At 43.4% G+C, this 21,191-nt stretch overlaps 1 protein-coding gene across 3 annotated transcripts in view; it reads right to left on the reverse strand.

Annotated features, from left to right (window-relative positions):
- Window positions 1-3,554: 3,554 nt before the first annotated feature.
- The window catches only part of epha4l (eph receptor A4, like), a 64,669-nt gene continuing 47,032 nt past the window's right edge, over window positions 3,555-21,191 (reverse strand). For 2 of the 3 annotated variants that reach the window (XM_030107811.1, XM_030107809.1), the window contains exons 8-17: window positions 19,565-19,676; window positions 17,490-17,548; window positions 16,829-16,942; window positions 16,158-16,343; window positions 11,610-11,671; window positions 10,034-10,243; window positions 9,716-9,865; window positions 9,117-9,313; window positions 6,815-6,973; window positions 3,555-4,453 (exon numbers count right to left, since the gene is read on the reverse strand). In XM_030107811.1, coding sequence (XP_029963671.1) covers window positions 4,339-4,453; window positions 6,815-6,973; window positions 9,117-9,313; window positions 9,716-9,865; window positions 10,034-10,243; window positions 11,610-11,671; window positions 16,158-16,343; window positions 16,829-16,942; window positions 17,490-17,548; window positions 19,565-19,676 — 1,364 coding nt within the window. In that variant the 3' untranslated portion in view covers window positions 3,555-4,338. The remainder of the gene's footprint in view (window positions 4,454-6,814; window positions 6,974-9,116; window positions 9,314-9,715; window positions 9,866-10,033; window positions 10,244-11,609; window positions 11,672-16,157; window positions 16,344-16,828; window positions 16,943-17,489; window positions 17,549-19,564; window positions 19,677-21,191) is intronic. The other variant, XM_030107810.1, reaches the window with a different exon arrangement.

Genomic DNA, 21,191 nt, shown 5'->3' on the forward strand with positions numbered 1-21,191 from the left:
AGAGGAAGAGCAGAAAAGAATGGCGGCGGTGACGAGTGAGGTCCGGATCCTGTTTTTGTGATGGACGGCAGCAGCTGGGGGAGAAACAGAGAATAGAAGGGGCGGGAAAGAAGAAGAAGAAGAAGAAGAGAGGGAGAGGGAGAGAGAGAGGCTGCATCAGTCATGGTGGTTTTGAATACAAACATTTTGCTGCCTGGCATCCATTTGTGACCGACAACGCTGGAACAATCGACAAATCTGCTAAACAAAATCGAGCGTCCGGAGAGCATCGGAGCAGAGGGAGGGGTGGAAATATGGATTTGGTGGCAGCAGCGTATTAACTTTTTGTTCGCCACATGCTGTTTTGTGTACATAATGTGTGAAACATGCCCTTGACTTACTGGCACACATCAAACACACTCCAGTACACATAAAATGGGAGTGTGTGTCCGACAAGGCTCTATTTATAGCAGTGCTGTAGATGACAAGTGAAATCGATCCTTTGTAAGCCATCGAAAGTCCTCAGGCAAGGATATTGATTAGTTATAGCTTAGCAGCTGTCAATATTTATGACAGGTATTGTTTCATGTTCAGAAAAACCTCTTTTCTCCCATTAAACAAGCTACAGTTCTGCACTGTGTAAAACAGAGGTTCCCATTATAGATCATATTGAGTGTGAAATATGTGCCTTTTCAACAATCTATAAACCATCAATATAGAGACTTATCGTCGAAATAAATCTTCTAAAAGAGCACAGACTGAATCACTGACATATTGGTGACATATTAATTCAAAATTTCATTATGTTGTGTGATTATCGTGTCCTGTCACTAAACTCTCCATGGATCGAGTTCGTGTACATTTTCACCAAGCTGTAATATCTGTTATGTATTTGATGTATTCATTGACTTATTTTGCCTTGAAAGTAGTTTGCAAGCTCAAAACTTGTAACCGGCCTTGTTAAACAAACTGTTTGTTTACTCTCTCACAAAATGTGACACGAGTTAGTTATGAGTTCTTGTGAGGATCAAGTAATGACATCTAGTCATGAAAAACCATGTGGTTACTGGATGTTTTATGTGTTTTATTACACTTTTAATGTGCTGGTACTTCAGATGCTTTCAAAGCCAATGAGGTGAGTTCCTGCCTAAAAATCCACATGGAGCCACGTTGTTTGTGGTAGAAAGACAATAAAACATTATTCCAAGAGCACCTTAAAAGCAGATACACTGAAATAACAATAAACATCATTGTCCCCCCTGAAACACTTCAAGCTCGAGTGCATTTTTCACACTCCCACATTCTTGAACTGCTGTTTTTTTGTCATAAGTACCTTTGAGGAAAAAGTGAGTAACGCGCAAATAAACAGGTTTTTTTTCTACTGAGGTCAATTATGTCAAGGAAAATACTGCAGGTTGGGCTGTTTCACTAAGCACACACACACACATGCACTGGCCTCATATGATTACATTATACTATTATACTATTATACTATTATATATAATATACTATTGTTCATTTAAAACTTTATGCTGTGTGTGTATTATTGTTTACCCTCTATCTATATGTACAATGTACAGACTATGCCATATCGTGTTCTTATAACTGTCTTGATACTTGATACATTTTTTTTCTTAAAGGGATACTCCAACATTTTGGCAAATTGGCCCCCCAATTCCTTAGTCATTTCGAACAGCATACTTACTTTTTTGTGTGAGGGCGAGCTGTTGTTTATTCAGAGGTGAGTCGGGGAAGGTTTTCAGGACGGACACAATGGAAGTGGATGGTATTTTTGGTTCCCCTCGTCAAACTCATCAAATACACAATCCAACAACCCCAAAACACTTTGGTGGACACGTTATAATCCGCACATTCACTACGCTGTGGAACACCAACAAATAATGTAGCGTTACGACACTGAAGCAAATACTGGGAACTACTTTTTCTTTTGAGATCACTACGCCCAGACGCCATATTTAGTAAGTAGTTCTGTCTTAGCAATCTTCGCATAAACAACTCAATCTCGTAATTTTGCATCAATATTTCACAGTGTAGTGAATGTGCGGATTAAAACGTGTCCACCAAAGTGTTTTGGCGTTGTTGGATTGTGTATTTGATGAGTTTGACGAGGGGAACCAAAAATACCATCCACTTCCATTGTGTCCGTCCCGAAAACCTTCCCCGACTCGCCTCTGAATAAACAACAGCTCGCCCTCACAAAAAAAGTAAGTACGCTGTTCGAAATGACTAAGGAATTGCACTAAATGGGCCAATTTGCCAAAATGTTGAAGTATCGCTTTAATTTCTTCACCTTTGTACTCTTCGTGTGCAATCCCCCTTCTGCTGCTGCAACATCTGGAATTTCCCCGCTATGGGACTAATAAAATAAAAAGCTAATCTAATTTTTGTGTGTGTTTTATTTATTTTTTTTTTTCAGTTTTCCTTCAGCAAAAATGATGCTGCGGGGATGTGATGACACACAGTGACAACGATGTTGTACCTGTTGATCGTTTGTGGTTTTGCAATTGCCGAGATGGTGCTGGGAACTAAATCTTACTAAATCAAATAGATTGTATATAAAACTTTTCAATATCAAACAAAGAAGAAGTTGAATAGAGAAAACACTCGACTTTTCTCAGAAAGAATAGATGCTTCCCTTTATAAGCCATTGCCAATTTGCTTTTACCAATAGTTTTCTTGTTCTGGGTCTTGAAAGGGTTTCTGCAGTTTTGTGGTACTCAATGATTTCTCATGTAAAGCACTTGGATACCATACCTGACCAACTTGATGAATTACTGGTCAACCTATGGCAATCTTGGAAAACTGGCCAATAGTTGTGTAGTTGTAGAAGCTGCATTGTGAAAGGTGGTTGAGGACTTCCTGGTACCAGAATCATATTGCTGGGCTCATTTTGAAGGAATCTGCGCCGTGTCTTTGTTCCTGGAAAGCATCCCCGAGCTCTGTGAGGTCGGTTTGCCTGACTGTTATTCAGCCGCTGATTAATTCTTCTCATTACTATGCCCGCGGCGTCAGGCCTGCAGACTGATCACAGACCGGTGGCTATTGATCTGCTCCGGCTGCCTGAGGTGGCGCAACCCGCTTGTTAATTAACAGCGTTCTCCGGCGCTGAAGGGCCGGCGACGGCGTTGAGGAGGCGCAGGGTCTAATAAGCACTCTGTCGCTACACCAGCTCGGTATGAGAGCCACACCGTGATAATGAAGGGAGGTTTAGGCCAATATTGTTATTTGTTCAGCGTAACAGAGCTGCTTCTGTGCCCAGTCTTCGATAACAAAAGAAGCAACAAAAGAGTATTGATCCTCACCTTGATGACGCTTCCAGTTTTCCTCCGTCTCTTTCCTTATTAGCTTGATGACTGTGACTCATTGGTTCGGCCTTTTATTGGGGGCGATTAATTAATAAATCCCTTCAAGTTGCAAAGTTTCTTGAACCGATCCATCAAAAATGCAACGAGGAAGCGTCGGTTGGTCCTGCAGTGGCTGGGCTGATGTGGAAGCTTTGATTCGGACCCGACGGAGGACGGGAGGATCCAAACGGGTGTTTATGGCAGGTGAAAGATGGGGGAAGGGGAGGAAGGCTTTTCTGGAAGATCAAAAACATTCTCGGCAACGTCCTGAGGGCAACAAAACTCGGCGTTCTGGGAGAAAAACAAGGCCAGAACGGACACAAAAAGCTTCTTAAATTAAGCCCTCCCCCGCCTTGATGCTCCAACCCTCCACCCTCCACAGAGATTCACTGTTTTCGATCCGATGGTTGGGAATCCTCCTCGACGTCAAACAGATCCAACGGTGGCCGGGGCAAATCCCGGCGAGTCCCACAGAAACAGTTCATGTACAATAAACACTAGTCCTAGGAAATCAAAAAGTTCTGCTCCTTGGATTATTCCAGAAAGAAGGCTCCAGAAACAAGACTCTGCCCAAAAGGAAGAGGAGAAGTACGATTCCACAGTTCCCCACCTCCTTCACTTTTCCTTCCAGACCATTAAAGGCACTCCAGATTGGCCCCTCGGAAGCACTTTTCCAGGCGTCCCTCCATCTGTCTATGAATGCAGACAGAAGCGTCGCGTTCTCCAAAACAACAAAAAGGGCAGAGTAAAAGGTTTGATTCTTCCAAAAAAAAAAAAAAAAAAGTGCCATTTTCACCACTTTTTCTTCTTCTTCATGAACGTCAACTTTTCTTCTAGATCCAATTTAAAGTGCACGGATGAGGTAAACTATTCCTTTATAGTTTCTTTGTCTGTTTTTATGTCATATTTTATATTTTTTGTTATTTGTTTTATTTTTTTCATAAGAAATGAAGTCGTTTTTTGCTCCCTTTGCCATTTTCTGCCTGGTGAGCGGTCAGACGGGAACCATTCTGCCTTGCATTTGTTGCATTTGGGACAGCATTCCCTGGACGCTGGTCAGGATCTTGTTCTGGTGTGCTGCTGACGAGATGCCGATGCGTGCCATGTCCCTGAAAGAGGATGGGGAAGGGAGAAGAAGACGCTTAGGACCGAGGACAACAATAACAAACACGCGGAGGCCAGAGCCACATGATGATTTTCACAGCCTTCCAGTGGAAACTGGATGAACAGATTAACTGCTGTTTGAGGAATATTACTTGGCGATGCAGCCTTTCCAAATCCTCTGATCTCCGTCCCACAGACAAACAACTCAGACTGAGACACATTCAACATATGCAGCTTTGCAAATATGCTAAATTACATTCGTATACAAACCACAAATGTCGTACAAATGTGCTGAAGCAAGATGCATATACAGTATGTTGCAGGACGAAGGTTTTCCTGATCAGGATAATAGCTGTTGAGATATAGACCAGGCAGTAGGACTGCACAAAATAAAACATTTTTCTTTTATACTGCAATGTCAATATTGTGCAGAAAACTGCATGTATCGTAAAAGAGCGGCTGCACTCTTTTCAATTATGTCTCCATAAACAAAGCATCTATGTTCTGCAAATAAAAAATAAGATTGCATTATCCAGTATTAAATTCATGAAAACTGTAGGATTGAGTGATTAATTATTGAAGAACCTTTCAGCCAGCAATATGAACTTCTGATGGGTAAAAGATAAAAAAAAAAAAATAAATAAATAAATAAAAAAGTGCAGGTTAGGGGTAAGAGAAAGCGCACTGCTATTTGGAAGAACACATTTTTAAATAATCTAATCTATAATTTTGGTAAGTTTCAAACATTATTATTAATTTTATAATTCATTCATTAAACATGGAATGTTAACTGTTTCTTTTTATCATAATTTACTCATTATTTCCTAAATAATAAAAGGGATGCAAATCATGTCAGGAAAATATATTTAAATAGTTCAATGTATTGTTTTATTTTAGAGGGATTTAACTGGATTAAATCTTCTTCATTGATGTTGAGAGACTGATTGATGATTACACATTTTTACATTTTAACTGTTATCTTGAGTTTGAAGTCAGAGGAAAAACATCATTCACACAAACGTTTTGCCACAAAATTCGCAAGAACAAATCTACCTACAGGAACCAATAAAGTCACCTTGAGCCTTGAAGATAGGAAAAATTCCAACTCTGAACACATGCCCATCGGATAAACATGCAAATTCAATATACGTCAATATTCTGGCATAAAACAACGTATCACTAAATCATCTTGATGTCTTCAGTCAACAGTTTCCAAAGGAAAACATATTGTTTTGTTTTGCAGACTTGCTGAACGGACTGATGTAGATCTCCCTTCCTGACAAGGAACAAAATGAAAGCCGCCTTGAACGATCGTCCAACAGTCAAACAAACAATTAGAAATAAATCGAGTTATCCAAGGTCACAGAGCCTTTGATGTTCGACATTTGCGGAAAATTGGAAAATCCTCCCACGATATTACCGAGATATCCCCACTGTATCCTTGACCTAAACAGGTGCAAGTAATATGTTCATTCTTTAGTCCCACATCTGGGGTGTCAAACATGTGACCTGCGGTCAAGAAAGTGGCACACTCGAGTTGTCAACTCAGGTCTGCAGGATTTTCTAGCAACGTGTAGAAATCACTGAAACATAACAGATTTTAACCTCGGTTTATTTACAGAGAGCAGCACAGTTTGAGTGACAGTAGTTGTCATAAAAACTAGCCTACGGAGCAGCACGAGCATACTGTGTAGGCAAATTTATGGAAGCGTAATGGAAGCACAATTTTGAAGCTCTGGAAACTTGTAAACCAAATTAGATTACCTTAACCAGTCCCTGAGACATCATCACAGAACAGTCCGCGGACAGGGCGACACACTAGAAGGTGACTATGCAACATGTGATGATTTTATGTTTCCTGATAAGGATAAGATTTATGAAAAGCACAAACACTTAAATAGATGGCCCTTTCAGTATCAGGATCAGTCATTTTGAATTTGCAGATCATGAATGCAAACATAGTGCATGGAAACATAATTTACTGCAGTCCAGTCACTCATTTGCCATGTCTGTATTGGGCATGCTGATATTGGATATTGACAAATTGTTCAGCCCCACCGCTGACCAAAACCAATGCTTCCACTCTAATGCTGCGGTAGCAGCATGAAATCAGTTACCAGATTCTGCAAACTTTGAAAATAACCTCAAATATTATGAATAGAGTTAAGCTGGTCAACATGCCATTCAGACAACATCTTCTCCAAACTTAAGTAACTCAAAAAGTCCATGATTCAGCCAAAAAAATACTCTATTACTCCTCCTTTTCGTTCTTTCACCTGTAAAGTGAGGTTTCCCCAAAATTCAAAGGGATATCTTGCTGTTCTCCTCCCATTGCTTTCTGTTTGAGCCGACCCTTTGCTACTCACTCTTGTGTCATGTGGACCACGGCCTCCGGAGTGGTGTAGCCGGCAGCGGTGAAGTTGTCGCTGTATCTCTCCATCCCGATGGCCTGCAGCCAGTCCTCCACCGTTCCCACCGCCGAGGACGCCTCAGGGCTCCCTGGATCTAGCAGGGTGGTGTTGGGCCTGAGCATGGATGGAGGACAGGAACGCGTGGGGGATTAACTCTTGATCAGACAAAACAACTTTTATTGGTAAATTTCACATTTTCTCCACAGTCCATCATTTATGGTATAACAGTGGTGCTCAGTTTCTTTTACAAAACCTTAATTAATGTTAACATAGAAATGGAAACATATCCTTAATTTTAAGCCATTTCATTGACTTTCAGTATATTACAATCCCTATAAATCGCACTATAATTATAAACACATTTGTACTATTAAGCGTTCCTTCATGTCGTTGCAGTCTGTTACAGCTTGTTTCAGATGGAAGCTTTCAAACAGGATGTCACTGCAGACAGTTCCGACTCCTGATGTGACGTAACTTCACAGACAGGCGTGACCACAACACCTCGTGTGATGACATGAAGCTGTAAAACGAAGCACGCCACATTTCTCCCGAACGCCTCCTCCCGGACTCAACCCCGCTCCCCTGCGATGTGTCGTTCAGACGCGGTATTGAATGCGACGCTTGCCAAGTCAAACACGGCTCGTCACCCGTGTGACCGACACAGTTAGTTAATCCTTATTTTACAGAAAACACACTGCCCGAGCACACTCGGGTAAATTTTACAGTGCGGCCCGATTCCCTCTGAACATTCACCTGATCAGCACATCGACTTCTTCGCCATACATTTATATAGCAGCAGCATCTATGAAGGTGTTACGATGGTTTGTGTCGTCCCTCTTGGTAAATTCCATAAGAATACGTCTCAGTAGTGATTGGTCTTGGTTTAAAGATCATTACTTGATGCATTCGTACATCATGTTTGGGGGCTTCAGCCCCAGTTAGACCACCTAAATGGATGTCAAGATATGAGGTATTTGGTTCTGCTTCTTTACAACTTGATCTGAAACTCGCATTAATACAGTCAAACAGCTCGATCCAAGGGTGCGTGCCTCCTGGGAGCGAGGGATTCAATATGCTCACCTGACAACATGGAAGACAGTCCAGCATACTTTAATGAAATCACTGATATAAAACTTTCTCTCTGGAGTAATCTCAAAGAGTCATGAGTTAGAATTGTTTGCTTTTTCTTACGGTTAAGTGAACACTCTGAACTTGGAAGTGGAGTTCTCCCATCTGACTTCCCAGTTGCATGAACGCACCAATACTTGCTGTGCTGTCCCACAAGACGGATGCAACAGGGACGCAGCATTTCCACCGAGCCTGAGGATCTCCTTCTGCTCTCTCTTAATCTCACTTTACTTCCTCTCCATTTTAAAAAAGATGATTTAAGCCGTGAGGACCGGGTGTCGGACTCCTTAATAAGTCATCTGTAGTCAGTAGATGGAAAAGATTAAGTGCACACACTTTCTTCCCTCTCCTTCTCTTCTATAACTGTAAAAGCACATTTACAGCTAATTACTCCACATGGACTCCTCTCTCGCTCTTACCATGTCCCATTAGGTGCGTGTGTGTGTAACAATGTGTGTGTTTGTGCACTCGTTAAACTCAAACAGACTCCCGCTGGCCCGTGTCGAGTCTGTAAACACACACACAGGTCATTCTTAACACGTTTAGCCGCTGCAGAGTAATGCTGTCGGAGACGATAGGGTCATGTTTGTTTTTAACTCGGCGTTACATCGTAACTCTCCCTCTCCTTCCCCGCCTCCTCTCTCTTTCTCGTACCATCTACATTCCTAAGCGGACCGTTAAATAAAGCTGCTTTAGGAGGGACGCCGGTTCCGCTGCTTATTTCTGCTGAATAGAGCCGCAAGACGCTGGTGGATCCTGTTTAACGGTGAGTGTGAATCTGTTCAAGAAGAGACGCAACACACAGTAACACACAGGCACGTAATTTAAATTTACCTTCTCCTGACACTCACAATGATTTCCTTTAAACACAACATTGTAGGGATGACACGGTTACTTGTTGAAAGGCGTGTGATTCCAGTTGGGATTTGCATGTTCTAATGTCCAAAAACCTGCTTTTTTAAAGGTATTTGTTCTTCATCAAAAAGCAGTAAACTCAGGCCTAGGTTTACACTACAGTGTTTTCAGTGAAAATGTATTGTGATGGCATTTTCGTTTCAGAAGAGTTTTCTTTTCATTTTGAAGATGCTCATCTCATCATGCTAGCATGTTTCTCAGTGATTCCTCTCACCTGACAGCGGTCTCTCCCCCGGTCCTCTTCAGGGTGTTGGGGTTGCGGATCAGCTTGTCCAGCATGTTGACGATCTGGCCGAACTTGGGTCGGTCGGCCCGCTCTCGCTGCCAGCAGTCCAGCATGAGCTGGTGCAGTGCCACGGGGCAGTCCATGGGCGGGGGCAGCCGGTAGCCCTCGTCGATGGCCTTGATCACCTGCACGGAGCGTTTTTTTAAAGCCGCCATGAGTGAATTTGTTTCTGACTTTGATTTGAACTGTAATAAAAAACTGCAGGCAGTTTGATTACCATGTCGTTTTCTTTCTTCTAATTTTATACACATAACCTAATTTTTAATTACCTCACTTAAGGCACCTACGCGAGACGTTTGGTTAGGCTTCAATTAAACTATTATTAGTGTAACTACAAATGTGGATTCAGTGAGTAATGAGCTCCTGGTACGTTAACACCTCCGCAGGAGTGGATTATATAACCACAGCAGCATGATGAAGCACTTTTTAAAAGCTGCTTTGACAGTACGCAGCGCTAACCTCACGTGCCAGTTCAAGCTGTATTACTCACGACTGTCATGTAATCACATTTCACGGCTTAGACTCACGTCTTGGTTGCTCATGTCCCAGTACGGCCGCTCGCCGTACGACATCACCTCCCACATAACGATGCCGTAGCTCCACACATCGCTGGCCGAGGTGAACTTCCTGTAGGCGATGGCCTCGGGGGCTGTCCAGCGGATGGGAATCTTTCCTCCCTGTAATTGAAAATTACTAAGTGAAATTAATGAAGGTTGACAAGCAAGGTGATGATCAGACAGAGCGCTGATGCACACACACACACACACACACACACACACACACACACACACACACACACACACACACACACACACACACACACACACCCGCGAGCACGTGCTCACCCTGGTGGTGTACGCAGCCTCGGGGTCGTCCTCCAGCACCCGCGACATGCCGAAGTCGGACACCTTGCACACTAGATTGCTGTTGACCAGGATGTTGCGTGCCGCCAGGTCGCGGTGCACGTAGCTCATATCTGACAGGTACTTCATGCCCGAGGCGATGCCGCGCAGGATGCCCACCAGCTGGATGACGGTGAAGCGGCCGTCGTTCTTCTGCATAAGGAAACGGGAAAGTTTCAGACACGGGCCATGTTGTAATCACACTTATCCTTCTGGCAAACTATACATTTTAGCTGGATAAACTCTATTTCAGAGAGGGAAATTGCTGAATTGAAACACATTATTTACAACTGAATGAAGTATAGATACACATAGGTTTTGATGCATACACAGCACAAGAAGAATTTCCATGATAAATTACTGTATATACTGTGTATACCGTTTAGTGTGATAGTGATAGGTAGCTCAAGGGGCAACTATCAATTAATAACAATTTTCTGAAGGTTGTCAACACTCTCTATACCCTTAACTGGCTAGCTAGCAAAATATGCAAGACTACAAGGAGGACACATCTCTGAAGAATTACAAGCCTATGTTCAGCTTTCATAAATGTACTTTTTATTTTTTTCTGTATTTAATATAAAAAAACAACAACTCAAGTTTAGTAAATAAAGCATAAATAAATACTGCATCCCCACAATGCTTTGACCATATATAATGCTATGCGCTAGCAAGCTAGCTTACAAAATACGCTAGGCTAACCAGGTCAGGCTATTTTAGTTTTAATGGTGTCAACTCTGGCCCGCAGGACAAATTTCATTGCCACCTCTCATTACATTGCCTGTCTCTATAGAACATTTACTTAATTATTCGGGCCATATGAAAAAAAAAAAGAAGACGTTTTAGAAGTTCACAATAAAAGTGTTGAGGACTCGAGATATATAGATACTTTTTTGTCAATGTTTTGTATGTTCTTGTGACCTTTTAATAGCTTTTTTGTTCACTTTTCAACTATTTTAACTTTTTTCCATATTTTACCATTTCTATGTTTCCTTGTGTTCTATTTTCTTATTCAGCAAAACATTTTCCAAAGTCTATTTGAGAGTTTTAAATTTTTCTGCCATGTCACGTTTTTTTATCAGGTAGTCTTAATCTTGAAACACGATAAGGAAGCACATAAGCAGACTAAACAAGGCTTTGGGTGCAGTTGTTAAGCCCACAATGTAATTTGTACCAATAATCTTGCAATTTCCTCTTTTGAATGTCTTCTTTTCGCAATAACCCTACTTATTCCTGGATTGTCGCTGAAGCGTCACTAAAACCTAAAGCGTAGTGAACTTGAGGAAACGGGAAGGTGACACCTGTGTCGACCCCGTCGTCGATGGTGGAGGATAAAGGTTAGTGTGAATGCTTAGTGAAGCAGTGCTTGTTAATTTTCAATGGATGACAATGCAGAGATAAGATGAGGATCTGCACAACGCGGTGGCGGTGTGCGTGAGCACACTCACACACACACACACACACACACACACACTCACATACACACACACATTTGCATAGACAGAGATGCATGACTGACCCTCAGGAATGCATCCAGTGATCCATTTTCCATGTACTCGGTGATAATCATCACTGGCTTACCTGGAGAGAGAGAATGAAAGGCAGATGATTATGGAGGTAAACGATGCACATCACAGCTCAACGCAGCAGGCGAGGGTTCTCCAGGGAATCTGTGTGTGTGTGTGTGTGTGTGTGTGTGTGTGTGTGTGTATGTGTGTGTGTGTTAGGCCATCCATCTCTGTCCCATAGTGATTTAATTAGCTCAGTGTTACGGTTGCCCTGACGTCCCCCCTTCCTTCGATGCACATGCAAAGGCATCTCACTTGAAACAAAACACCAGCGCGCACACACTCATCCACACACCATCTTGTGTTTATTCAAATATGAACCGACACTGTACGCATTATCCTGATCGCAATCACCCACCCAGAATCCCTCGTGGGGCTGTTTCTGTCACTCACTGTCCCTTTGCCCTCTTTCTCCTCTGCCAACTTCGGACACATCTGTCACTCTCCTGCTAGCTTCTCATGCTCTCTTTTCACCTCGCCACTACTCCCTGGATTTTCTCCACCCCCATCCCTCTGTCTTCGCCTCTCTGTCTTCTGTCCCTCTTGGGGCAAGCGTCTCAGTCTTTATCTGAGCCGGGGCAGGCGGCAGCGGGGAATGGGGGATCGCTTCCCCGGTGGGTCTCTGTCTGTCTTTGTCTCAAAGGAAGAGGACAAGATAGAGGGCATGAAGATAAAAGAGGAAGAGGTGGAGAAGTGGGGAGCACAGCAAGCACAATGGTGTGTCCCAAAACGGCTGCGCACTGGTGCCCGACCAGCCATGGCAAAAACACTTTCTGAAAAAGAAATTCCTCGTCGGACTTCGACGGTCTTTGTGTTCCAGCCTCGAGTGGCAAATTTTAGGTGGACATGAAAAGGTTTCTAACTCTGGGTAAAAGTGCCGACTTAAGCCTTTTTCCTCAACAGGAGGAATGCCTGAAGCTGTTGACCACAGTTGGCAGCTGAGGCCCTGGACGGTCGAAGTTCCTCCGTTCCCGCCGTGCCAAGAGAAAGTCAGTCACCGCCTCGCCCCGCGGCGTGATTGGCACTCCATTAATTACGGGGCAATCCAGCAATACCCTCTTGCCTCCTCCCTCCAGAAAAAGAGGAAGTGGAGCTAAACTTGGGGGAGAATGAGGGTGAAGGGGGCCCCTCTTTGTCAGCCATCTTTGTTCTCTTTGTTGTGCGCCACTGCCCCCGGGGCCACCGCTGATTGACAGCTCTGCAATCAAGTCTGAGGAGCGTCTGACCCGCGACCTTAAACTCTCGCCTTCCCAGCCCCGCCCTCTTCCTCCCAGCCCCATTTGCATGCTAATTCCTTGTTTACTGAATACACCCTGCCGTCCTTGGCAATGAACTTTGGGCGAGGGCCCCGCCAGTGGGCTGATTATCACCTGCCAACATAACTGGGAGAATTGGGGGATTTTTTTTTTTTTTTTTTTTTTTAAACACAACAGGGGGACAATATTGGAAGAACGTTGGACAAATGTCCTCTAGAGGCCTCCACGCTTGGTGCGAACAAAGATCTGGCATTGAAAAGCAAATTTTGCTTAAATTAGCACAGTCTTAATTTATGTAAATCGGCCAATCACCATAACTTTGTATTTTGAGATCTAATGAAGATTTGATTTCAGCAACACACCAACATCTCAGAAACAAGAGCTAAAGATGCTAGAGTTCTCCAGCATATGTGAACGTGTGTTTAAAGGAAATGGTTTATGTTACCATGGATGTACAATCAACATCACCATAATCCGTGGGATGAATGATAGGATTATTTGACTCAGTTTCACAATAAATACAGATGAGCTGAACATGTTTTGGGGCCTTATTTGTAGACATCATGTATGAAGCATGCTAAATTGAATGCTAGCTCAAATATGTTGAACTTTTAGTTTGTGTGTTGATCAACTCAACTTTGAGTGACAGCACATGCAAATAAGGAGCATTGAAATGAAGATTCTGTGTGCACTATGCCCTGTGTAGTAGCACTCCCATATGTTTGACAGTTCAAACATATGGGAGTGTTCCAGCAATAAATCTAATTTTGTCCTACAATGGGAAACAAAGGGATAGTTGAGATAATTGGTCACGAAAAGTCAGCAAATATCTTCTCACATGGCCTGTCACAACAATAACAGCAGGATCTCAGCTAAAGGCTGTGCCTGCTTTTCAAATGCTCTAACAACAAACACAATCACAAACAACACAAACATCTGCAGATGTAAATCATGTGTTTTGTAAATCAGTTCATTAGCATAAACTTCTCCCAGTAATTTACACACGCCTGATATTCCATATTCATGAAAATATAGATGCGGAAACGATAATGTTTAGTATTGTGTCTCTTAAATGTGATCTTTGATGTATCTAGTTAGTACATCAGGTTCCACCTGTGCAAGCACATTATCAAGTTTAGTTTTTTAGACAATAGAGCAGGCCCAATGTGTTTGCTGTACGTAGGTGGATTATATTTAGACTAGCACTCAGACCTTATTTTCATAAAAGCATTTTTCCCTCCATTTTTCTGCTGTATTTAAGAGATATGAAAGTACTATTTCTGTGGCAGACTCATATCAACATTGACTTTCCTGGTATCGTGGCAATCCTCACACACTTCAAAATGGTGGAGGACAGCCAGCAGTCTTCACTGGGAGATTTCTGCACATTTATGTATTTTAGTGCCTATTTGGAGTTCCTCCATAATTAATAAGCCTTAATTGGCTCTGTTGGACATGCCAGCAAACTGAGCCCAGATTGAGAATTCCTTTTAACTCGATTGTAATGGAGAGCGGAGTGCAATTCAAATAATGGATTTTTAATAGATTCCACTGACACACTCAAGTGTGAAGGACTAATTTGCCCAAACCTTGTGTCAAGCCTCTCAAAAGTGCGCGTGGAAGGAGGTGGGAGTGGGAGTTATCGGATGCCCTTCTCGGTTTGGCTCGCCATCCTTTCATGTCGGCTGCTGTCACCGCCGTGTAGCTCGTCTGCTTCTTCCTCAGCCCTCTCTTTCATCCCGAGCCCTCCGCTTGAGTGCTTCTCCCACCCTCTGCTTTCTCTTTCTCTTCTGTCTATCCGTTCATCCGTCAGCCCCCTTAGCCGCGTCTCTTGTCTCTTCCTCTCTGCGTCTCTATCTGCGCCTTTCCTTCAGCCGCCACTCATGTCTGGTTTCTTTTCCTTCCTGCCGTCCATCTGTCCTCTTTCTCTCTCCCTTCTTCCTCGCTCCGTCTCTTCCAGGTCTGAGAGGTCATCCTCTCACAGTGAGAGGTGTGATAGGTGATAAGCAATTCTGCCCGCTTGCTGCTGTTCACTTTCTGGTCTGGCTCGCCAAAAAAGCGTGCTGTGTTCCAGAGACGGAGTTATCTCGTGCAGACACTGCCGGTTCTGTTGTGTCAGGACACATTAAGGCACTTCATCTACCCAGAACCAACAGCGCCGGCTGCATGGTAGCACTCATGGACACATGTGTGCAATCACAGGGGTCCGGATGCTAGCGCGCGCTGACAAGACATTCGGCTAACAACACTGAAGAAAGGTGTAAAAGTGGGAGAGGAAGCGCGAGACTGGGAGGAGAGAGTGCCAAGGGCAGGAGGAGGGAGGGAGGGAGGGGAAGTGTTCTGAGGCTGGAGCAGGAGCAGATAGAGGAGGGATAGGGTATCGCTGCCTAACCCCAAACACATTTACAGCTGACATCATGATTAATGAGCCTGGTGCCTTGCTACAGGGTCTGTTCCTGCACCCATTAGACCCCCTTCCTCCCTAATGCCCAGCTACCTTTAACACCCCCACCTCCTCAGCACTGCATGACCCTCTTCCATCTGGACAAAAGCCCACCTGGGGATACCAGGGAACGGGCAACAGGACTACACAACATCCACACAAACGCAGGCAACAAATGCAACGCAGAAAGGTTGTGTGTGTTTAGCGGGAAGTCACACAAACACAAATGTCCCCCGTTCACCTTTCTCCAAAGTCACCCAAATCCAGCACAGACATAGTTTGCAATGATTTATTGTGACGTTTTTTACAAGAGGCAGCAGAAATAAATGTCCTCTCTGTGCTTAAATAATATATCAGTAATTGTGTGGGGAAATGGTTTTGTGTGTGTGTTTGTATGTGTGTGTATGTGTGTGAGCTGAGCAGTTTTGCAGTTTCCTATAATAATTTCACAATTTCCTCATTTAAGATGCTTTTCTCAATGTAAAACCAGATCCGGTCAGAAAAAGCTGGTCTATGTGGCTGATGACTTTTAATTTCAGTCCAAACTGTCAAACTATGAAAAAAGCGATGTCCACTACTGGCAGGCCGGTGCATGATGGTTAAACATCCACGACTTGTGCCAAACTTGTGCATGAATGAAACCGTATTCAATAATAGACATGAATGGTTTTAATCCTTCAACTGGTTCAACAAACACATAATAACACACTTATCTATCATTTATCATTTCAAAGCAGCTTTAAGAAACTCAAACAGTTAAACATTAAAAAGCCATCTTTCAATTTGTTTGCAACACGTACATTTGGTGACCACGCCCTCCAGGTGGATGATGTTGGGGTGGTCGAACTGCCCCATGATGCTGGCCTCGGACAGGAAGTCCCGCCTCTGTTTGTCGGTGTAGCCGGCCTTCAGCGTCTTGATGGCCACGCAGATCTCCCGCTTCCCCGGCATCTTCAGGCGGCCGCTGCACACCTCGCCGAACTCTCCTGAAGGCACACGGGCCACAACTCCTCAATCACCCTGAAAAGGTTGTGTGCCTCCAGGTGTGTGCGTGTGTGTGTAGGTTAGAAGGGCTTCGCTTTAAACATTGATCAGGGTCTCTAATCCCTTAACTCGCCCTCCTCCCCTCACCCGCTGGAGCAGCGAGCCAGGGGGAAATGGATATTGATTCGTTCTCTTTATTATTTTGTCATTGGATGACATTTCTCTGGCCACAGGAATAGCACAGACAACATATTTAGCCTCTCCTGATGTGTTTTTTAACTTGCTGACCTCTGTGAAAGCAGATTAAACGCTCCCGTACGTTAGACTGGAGGCAAATGCGAGCAACTTAACATTTGCATTAAATTGAATATTCTATTATTATTCCCAAGTGTCTTTGCAGTATTGCAAATAGCAGGACATTGTTGATTAAAATGTCTGAAAACAACTGAAGTACCTGTTTCACCTTGGACGTGAAAACTCTCCTCACCTATGCCGATGACTTTCTCGATTTTGATGCAGGAGGCGTCGATCTCTTTGGCGAACTCGCGGACAGCTTGGTTGGGGTCCTCATAGGTGAAGGGGTCAACGTATATCCTGACTCCTGAAGAGGGGAAGAAAAAACAGTCCACGAAGAAAGGAAGGAAGATCAAAATGAAAGGGAAGGAAGAAAAAGAAAGAAGGGAAGGGGGGAAAAAAACGAAGGTTAATTCATTCTGTCAAATACTCTCCATCTGTTCTTTATTTCCAACATGCTGCAGGCTACACCGCCTTCCTCCACGGACCCTCCTCCTCCTCCTCCTCCTTTCTTCTCTCCATCGCTTTTCATGTCAGCTATGGCTGACTCCAGTGAAGATGGAGCTCATTAACTTGAATTTTTTGGGGCATGCAAATAACAATGCTGATGACTTGATAATGGGGTGTTTGGGAGCATGTTTGGATGGAAGTACATTAACTTCAGAATAGTTTGTTTGTGGCCCACCACCGCCACCTCCCACTTTATGGGCTTCATTTGCGGGTTAAAGTGAACACACACACACACACACACACACACACACACACACACACACACACACACACACGGGCACACCTGACAGCACTAATGTTTTTCAATTACAGAGTACGTAGGCGGAGCGCTAACTGCGAGTTACCTTGATGTAAGTGCTTCTCTTCGTCGGAGTCCTGTTTGGCCTTGCTGTATTTACTCCTTCTGGGAGCAAAAGAAGGACAGAACGAAAAGGGACAACAGGACCGTCAGTGGTAGGACTTTAGAAACTCTATAATATCCAAAGGTACGTCTGCATCTCATATGAAGATACAAGAAACATCTTCGATACCGCTTCAACCCTTTATAAGTCACTTATTGAAATACTTTAAATGAGATGATTTTACATTATTTATATTTTTGTTCAAGAGTGTTTAAAGTAGTTACAAGCAATGTTTTTAATTACATTTCTTAAAAATGTCAGTAAAAATATATTTCTGAGAGAGCTAATTGAAAATTTTTAACAAAATTTCCTAAACTAATGAGTCTCGGTGGTATCCTATATATAATAATAATTCTATTAACATTGTCATATATTATTATTGCTATTATTATAGTTATGATTATTTCATTCATTAGTGTTATTAGTACTACTACAACTACTAAGAATTGTAATATCAATATTTGTATGATATTTGAATAAAAAGAAAAAATGTAATGAATTTGTTTTGTCATATTATTATTATTATTATTATTATTATTATTATTATTATTATTATTATTATTATTGGTCATTTTAAAATTATAGTTATTTTACATACAATTGCTGCAGTGACAAATGATGAATTTTTCAAAAGATGCTGTGTTGTATGCTGTGTTTTTCTGTAAAAAACATGATAACTTTCTGACTAAAACTCAGGCTTTACCTTAAATGCAACAAAGGAACTACATTGTTCTGAAGGGAGACCATCTACAGAGCAAATAATTCTGATGCCTTGTTTATTGTATAAATATATATCATGTCCCACAGCAGAAACCTGCAGGATTGTGAAGGGCAGCGGACAGAGCAGCCAGACGGGCAGAGAAGCAACAAATCAATCCCAGAGAAGATGCACTTAAATCTCTGCCATAGTCCCCCGGGCACGCCTGACACCTGTGCTCATATTGACGCGTTAGGGTCAGCGGTGGAAATGACCAGATGCGCGGGCCATTGTCCTCCTCTATGCCTGCGTAATGACGGTAAAAGGCGGCGTGATTACAGTCCCTCCCCACAATCACAGGGCGGCCGCGGCAGCACAATGACAGCGGCCGTCACATGCATATAAAAGAGGGAGAGAGGGGTGAGAAAACCACCTGCTTGGCTGCAGGAAGAGAGAGCGGGGGGGGGGCTGATCACGTGGACGAGCGAGGACACACACATACACACACACAATCAACAACCCCCTTCACTCCCCACCGTCTTCAACTGCATGCAGTCATTTGGTTTCTATATGAGGTGGAACGCATGCAGGAAGCAGCACACACACCATTAGCACCCCCCTCCCCCCACACATGCAAAACTTTTTCACAGACACACACACACACACACACACACACACACACACACACACACACACACACACACACACACACACACACACACACAGTCAGGGAGCGTGGTTAACACCCCGAGGTGAAGCAGCCCCATCTGCATGTAATCCCATCTGTGTGACGGCGCTTTGTCCTGCTCGCCGGTTAACACCCTGAGATTGGGTCACCGCAAATCCACCTGATGCCTCTTCGCCTCGCTCGCTGTATCCTATCCCCCCACTTCTCCGCCGGCCCCGCTTATCTTCGCTGTCCGCCCTCCTGTCGCTCGCACTGCTCCCCCCCCCCCCCCTCCAGCCTCTCTCTCTCTCTCATTCCCTTCATGACGGTCAGCAGGTGAAAATAACTGGAGGCCGGGATTACAGCGGAGAGATAGAGGGGAAGGCAAGGGGAGAGATGGGGGGGGGGGGGGGGGGGGGGGGGGTCGCTGATTGCATCTCTTCAGCTGTCTGAGCTGTCAATCACATCGCCGGTGTGGCGAGTCATCACTCATCTCGCTTGTCCGCTGGTGTGTGTGTGTGTGTGTGTGTGTGTGTGTGTGTGTGTGTGTTTGATCGACTCCAGCTACTTTTCCCAAGACGTCCCCCGTCAGGGAGGCAAGAGGGAGAGACGCGAAACAGACGGGCCGAGAATGAGGGATGATGGAGTTCTCACCTTCGGCTGATGACAAAGGCGCTGATGAGGATGATGAGGAGGACGACGCTGCCCACCACGGACACCAGCAGCACCGTGGAGTTGGCCCCGTCGCCGATGATAGGAGCTGGGACTGATGGGAGAAAAAAAAAAAAAAAAAAAACCACAGACAGGAATGAACAAAAGCAGCTGGGTTAGGTCCGGGGTTGGAGAAAAAGAGCAAAGTCAATATCATTAAACACATGACAGAGCTGCTGCGCGCTCGGCGTTTGTCGAAGTGACCGATCTCCCTCTCTCCCTCTCTCGGCCGCGCTCGCTGCATTTTACGGCTGCGCTCGTAAAAAGTCTACAGTTTCTGCTGCCTCATTGGGAGACAATGACGAGCCATTAGGATGTGTGCTTGACCGCGTCATTACCATGAGCTGCTGTTTCCCATCTGCATTACAAAGGAGACACCTGGGCTTACAGTGAGCCTCTGCACCATTACCAACAGATAATATTACGCACCATAATGGATCTGAATGTTAAGGAAAAGCATCCACACCGATTCTGTTGAGGTTCGATTGCTCATGTTTTATTACTGAGTTGATGGACGGTTATGCTCTTTCCTTAACGAGTCCTTTAGTGTAGCAGATTTTTAAGTCAGTACAGTTATGAAGTACTTTGTTGCTGCTTTAGTTTTTAATTTAGAGTCTAAGTTACAATGTTACATTGTTTTTCAGTCAGAAAGTAACAAGAAAAGAGTTCAGTGTTTCATTTAGAGATATGGGGAAAAAATGACTTTGGAAAATTGCTCCTGTTCTTTAAGAGTAGTTTTCAAAATGTGTTTTCCGTGACTCCGATCGTCTTAGCACACGCCTGAAAAGACGCAAAAGTTTTCCGTTTTTATTTGAAAAGCCAAAGTGTGCGGTAAACGCATACTGTCAGCTGCAAGTATACTCTGAGGCTGTTCAAATAAAAAACAGAGTCCCTCGTTTTAACAGCAAGCCTGCTGAGTTGGGAAACTGGAAGCAGACCGACTGAACAATGCATCTTGCAAAATTTCGATATTGCTCCATCAGGAAGCCCTGTAATGCTGTCACCTGCAGTGCAGAAAGGTAATACTCTTTGGGAATGAAACTATTTCATTTGTTCACTGCTATATTTTCAGTAATGAAATGTATATTAGGCTTTCTTTGGTTCAGAAACTTGGTAGTGGCTCCTCAAAGTCTTAAAGGAGAAATAGTTTAAATTGGACAGATTCATTTAATTTTCCTTCAAATTATTCTAATTTACTTGACGTAAAGAGAAACTCCAAAAAGAACATTCAAAACTTTTTTAAATTGCTTAAATTGCTAAAAATGTCACAAAAAGGTCAAACGAAAAGAGCTTTGATAGTCAAAGTTGTTAAAATAATAAAAAAAAAACATACAAAAATGTCCAAAAAAATTGCAAAAATAATTGAGAATCAATCTTTAAAAAGCTTAAATATACTAAAATCTGATTTAAAAAAAAAGTCCATCATTTTATGTATAGCAAAACTATATATACAACTTTACGAGCTGTGCTCTCATTTTATAGACTGGATATGTTTTGCAGATCAGGACAAATTTCCTTTGGTAGGAAGTGGAAAAAACAGCTCTTTTAGTCATGCAGGCTCCCAGACGCC

This window comes from Salarias fasciatus, chromosome 14 (assembly GCF_902148845.1).
Source record: "Salarias fasciatus chromosome 14, fSalaFa1.1, whole genome shotgun sequence".
NCBI lineage: Eukaryota > Metazoa > Chordata > Actinopteri > Blenniiformes > Blenniidae > Salarias > Salarias fasciatus.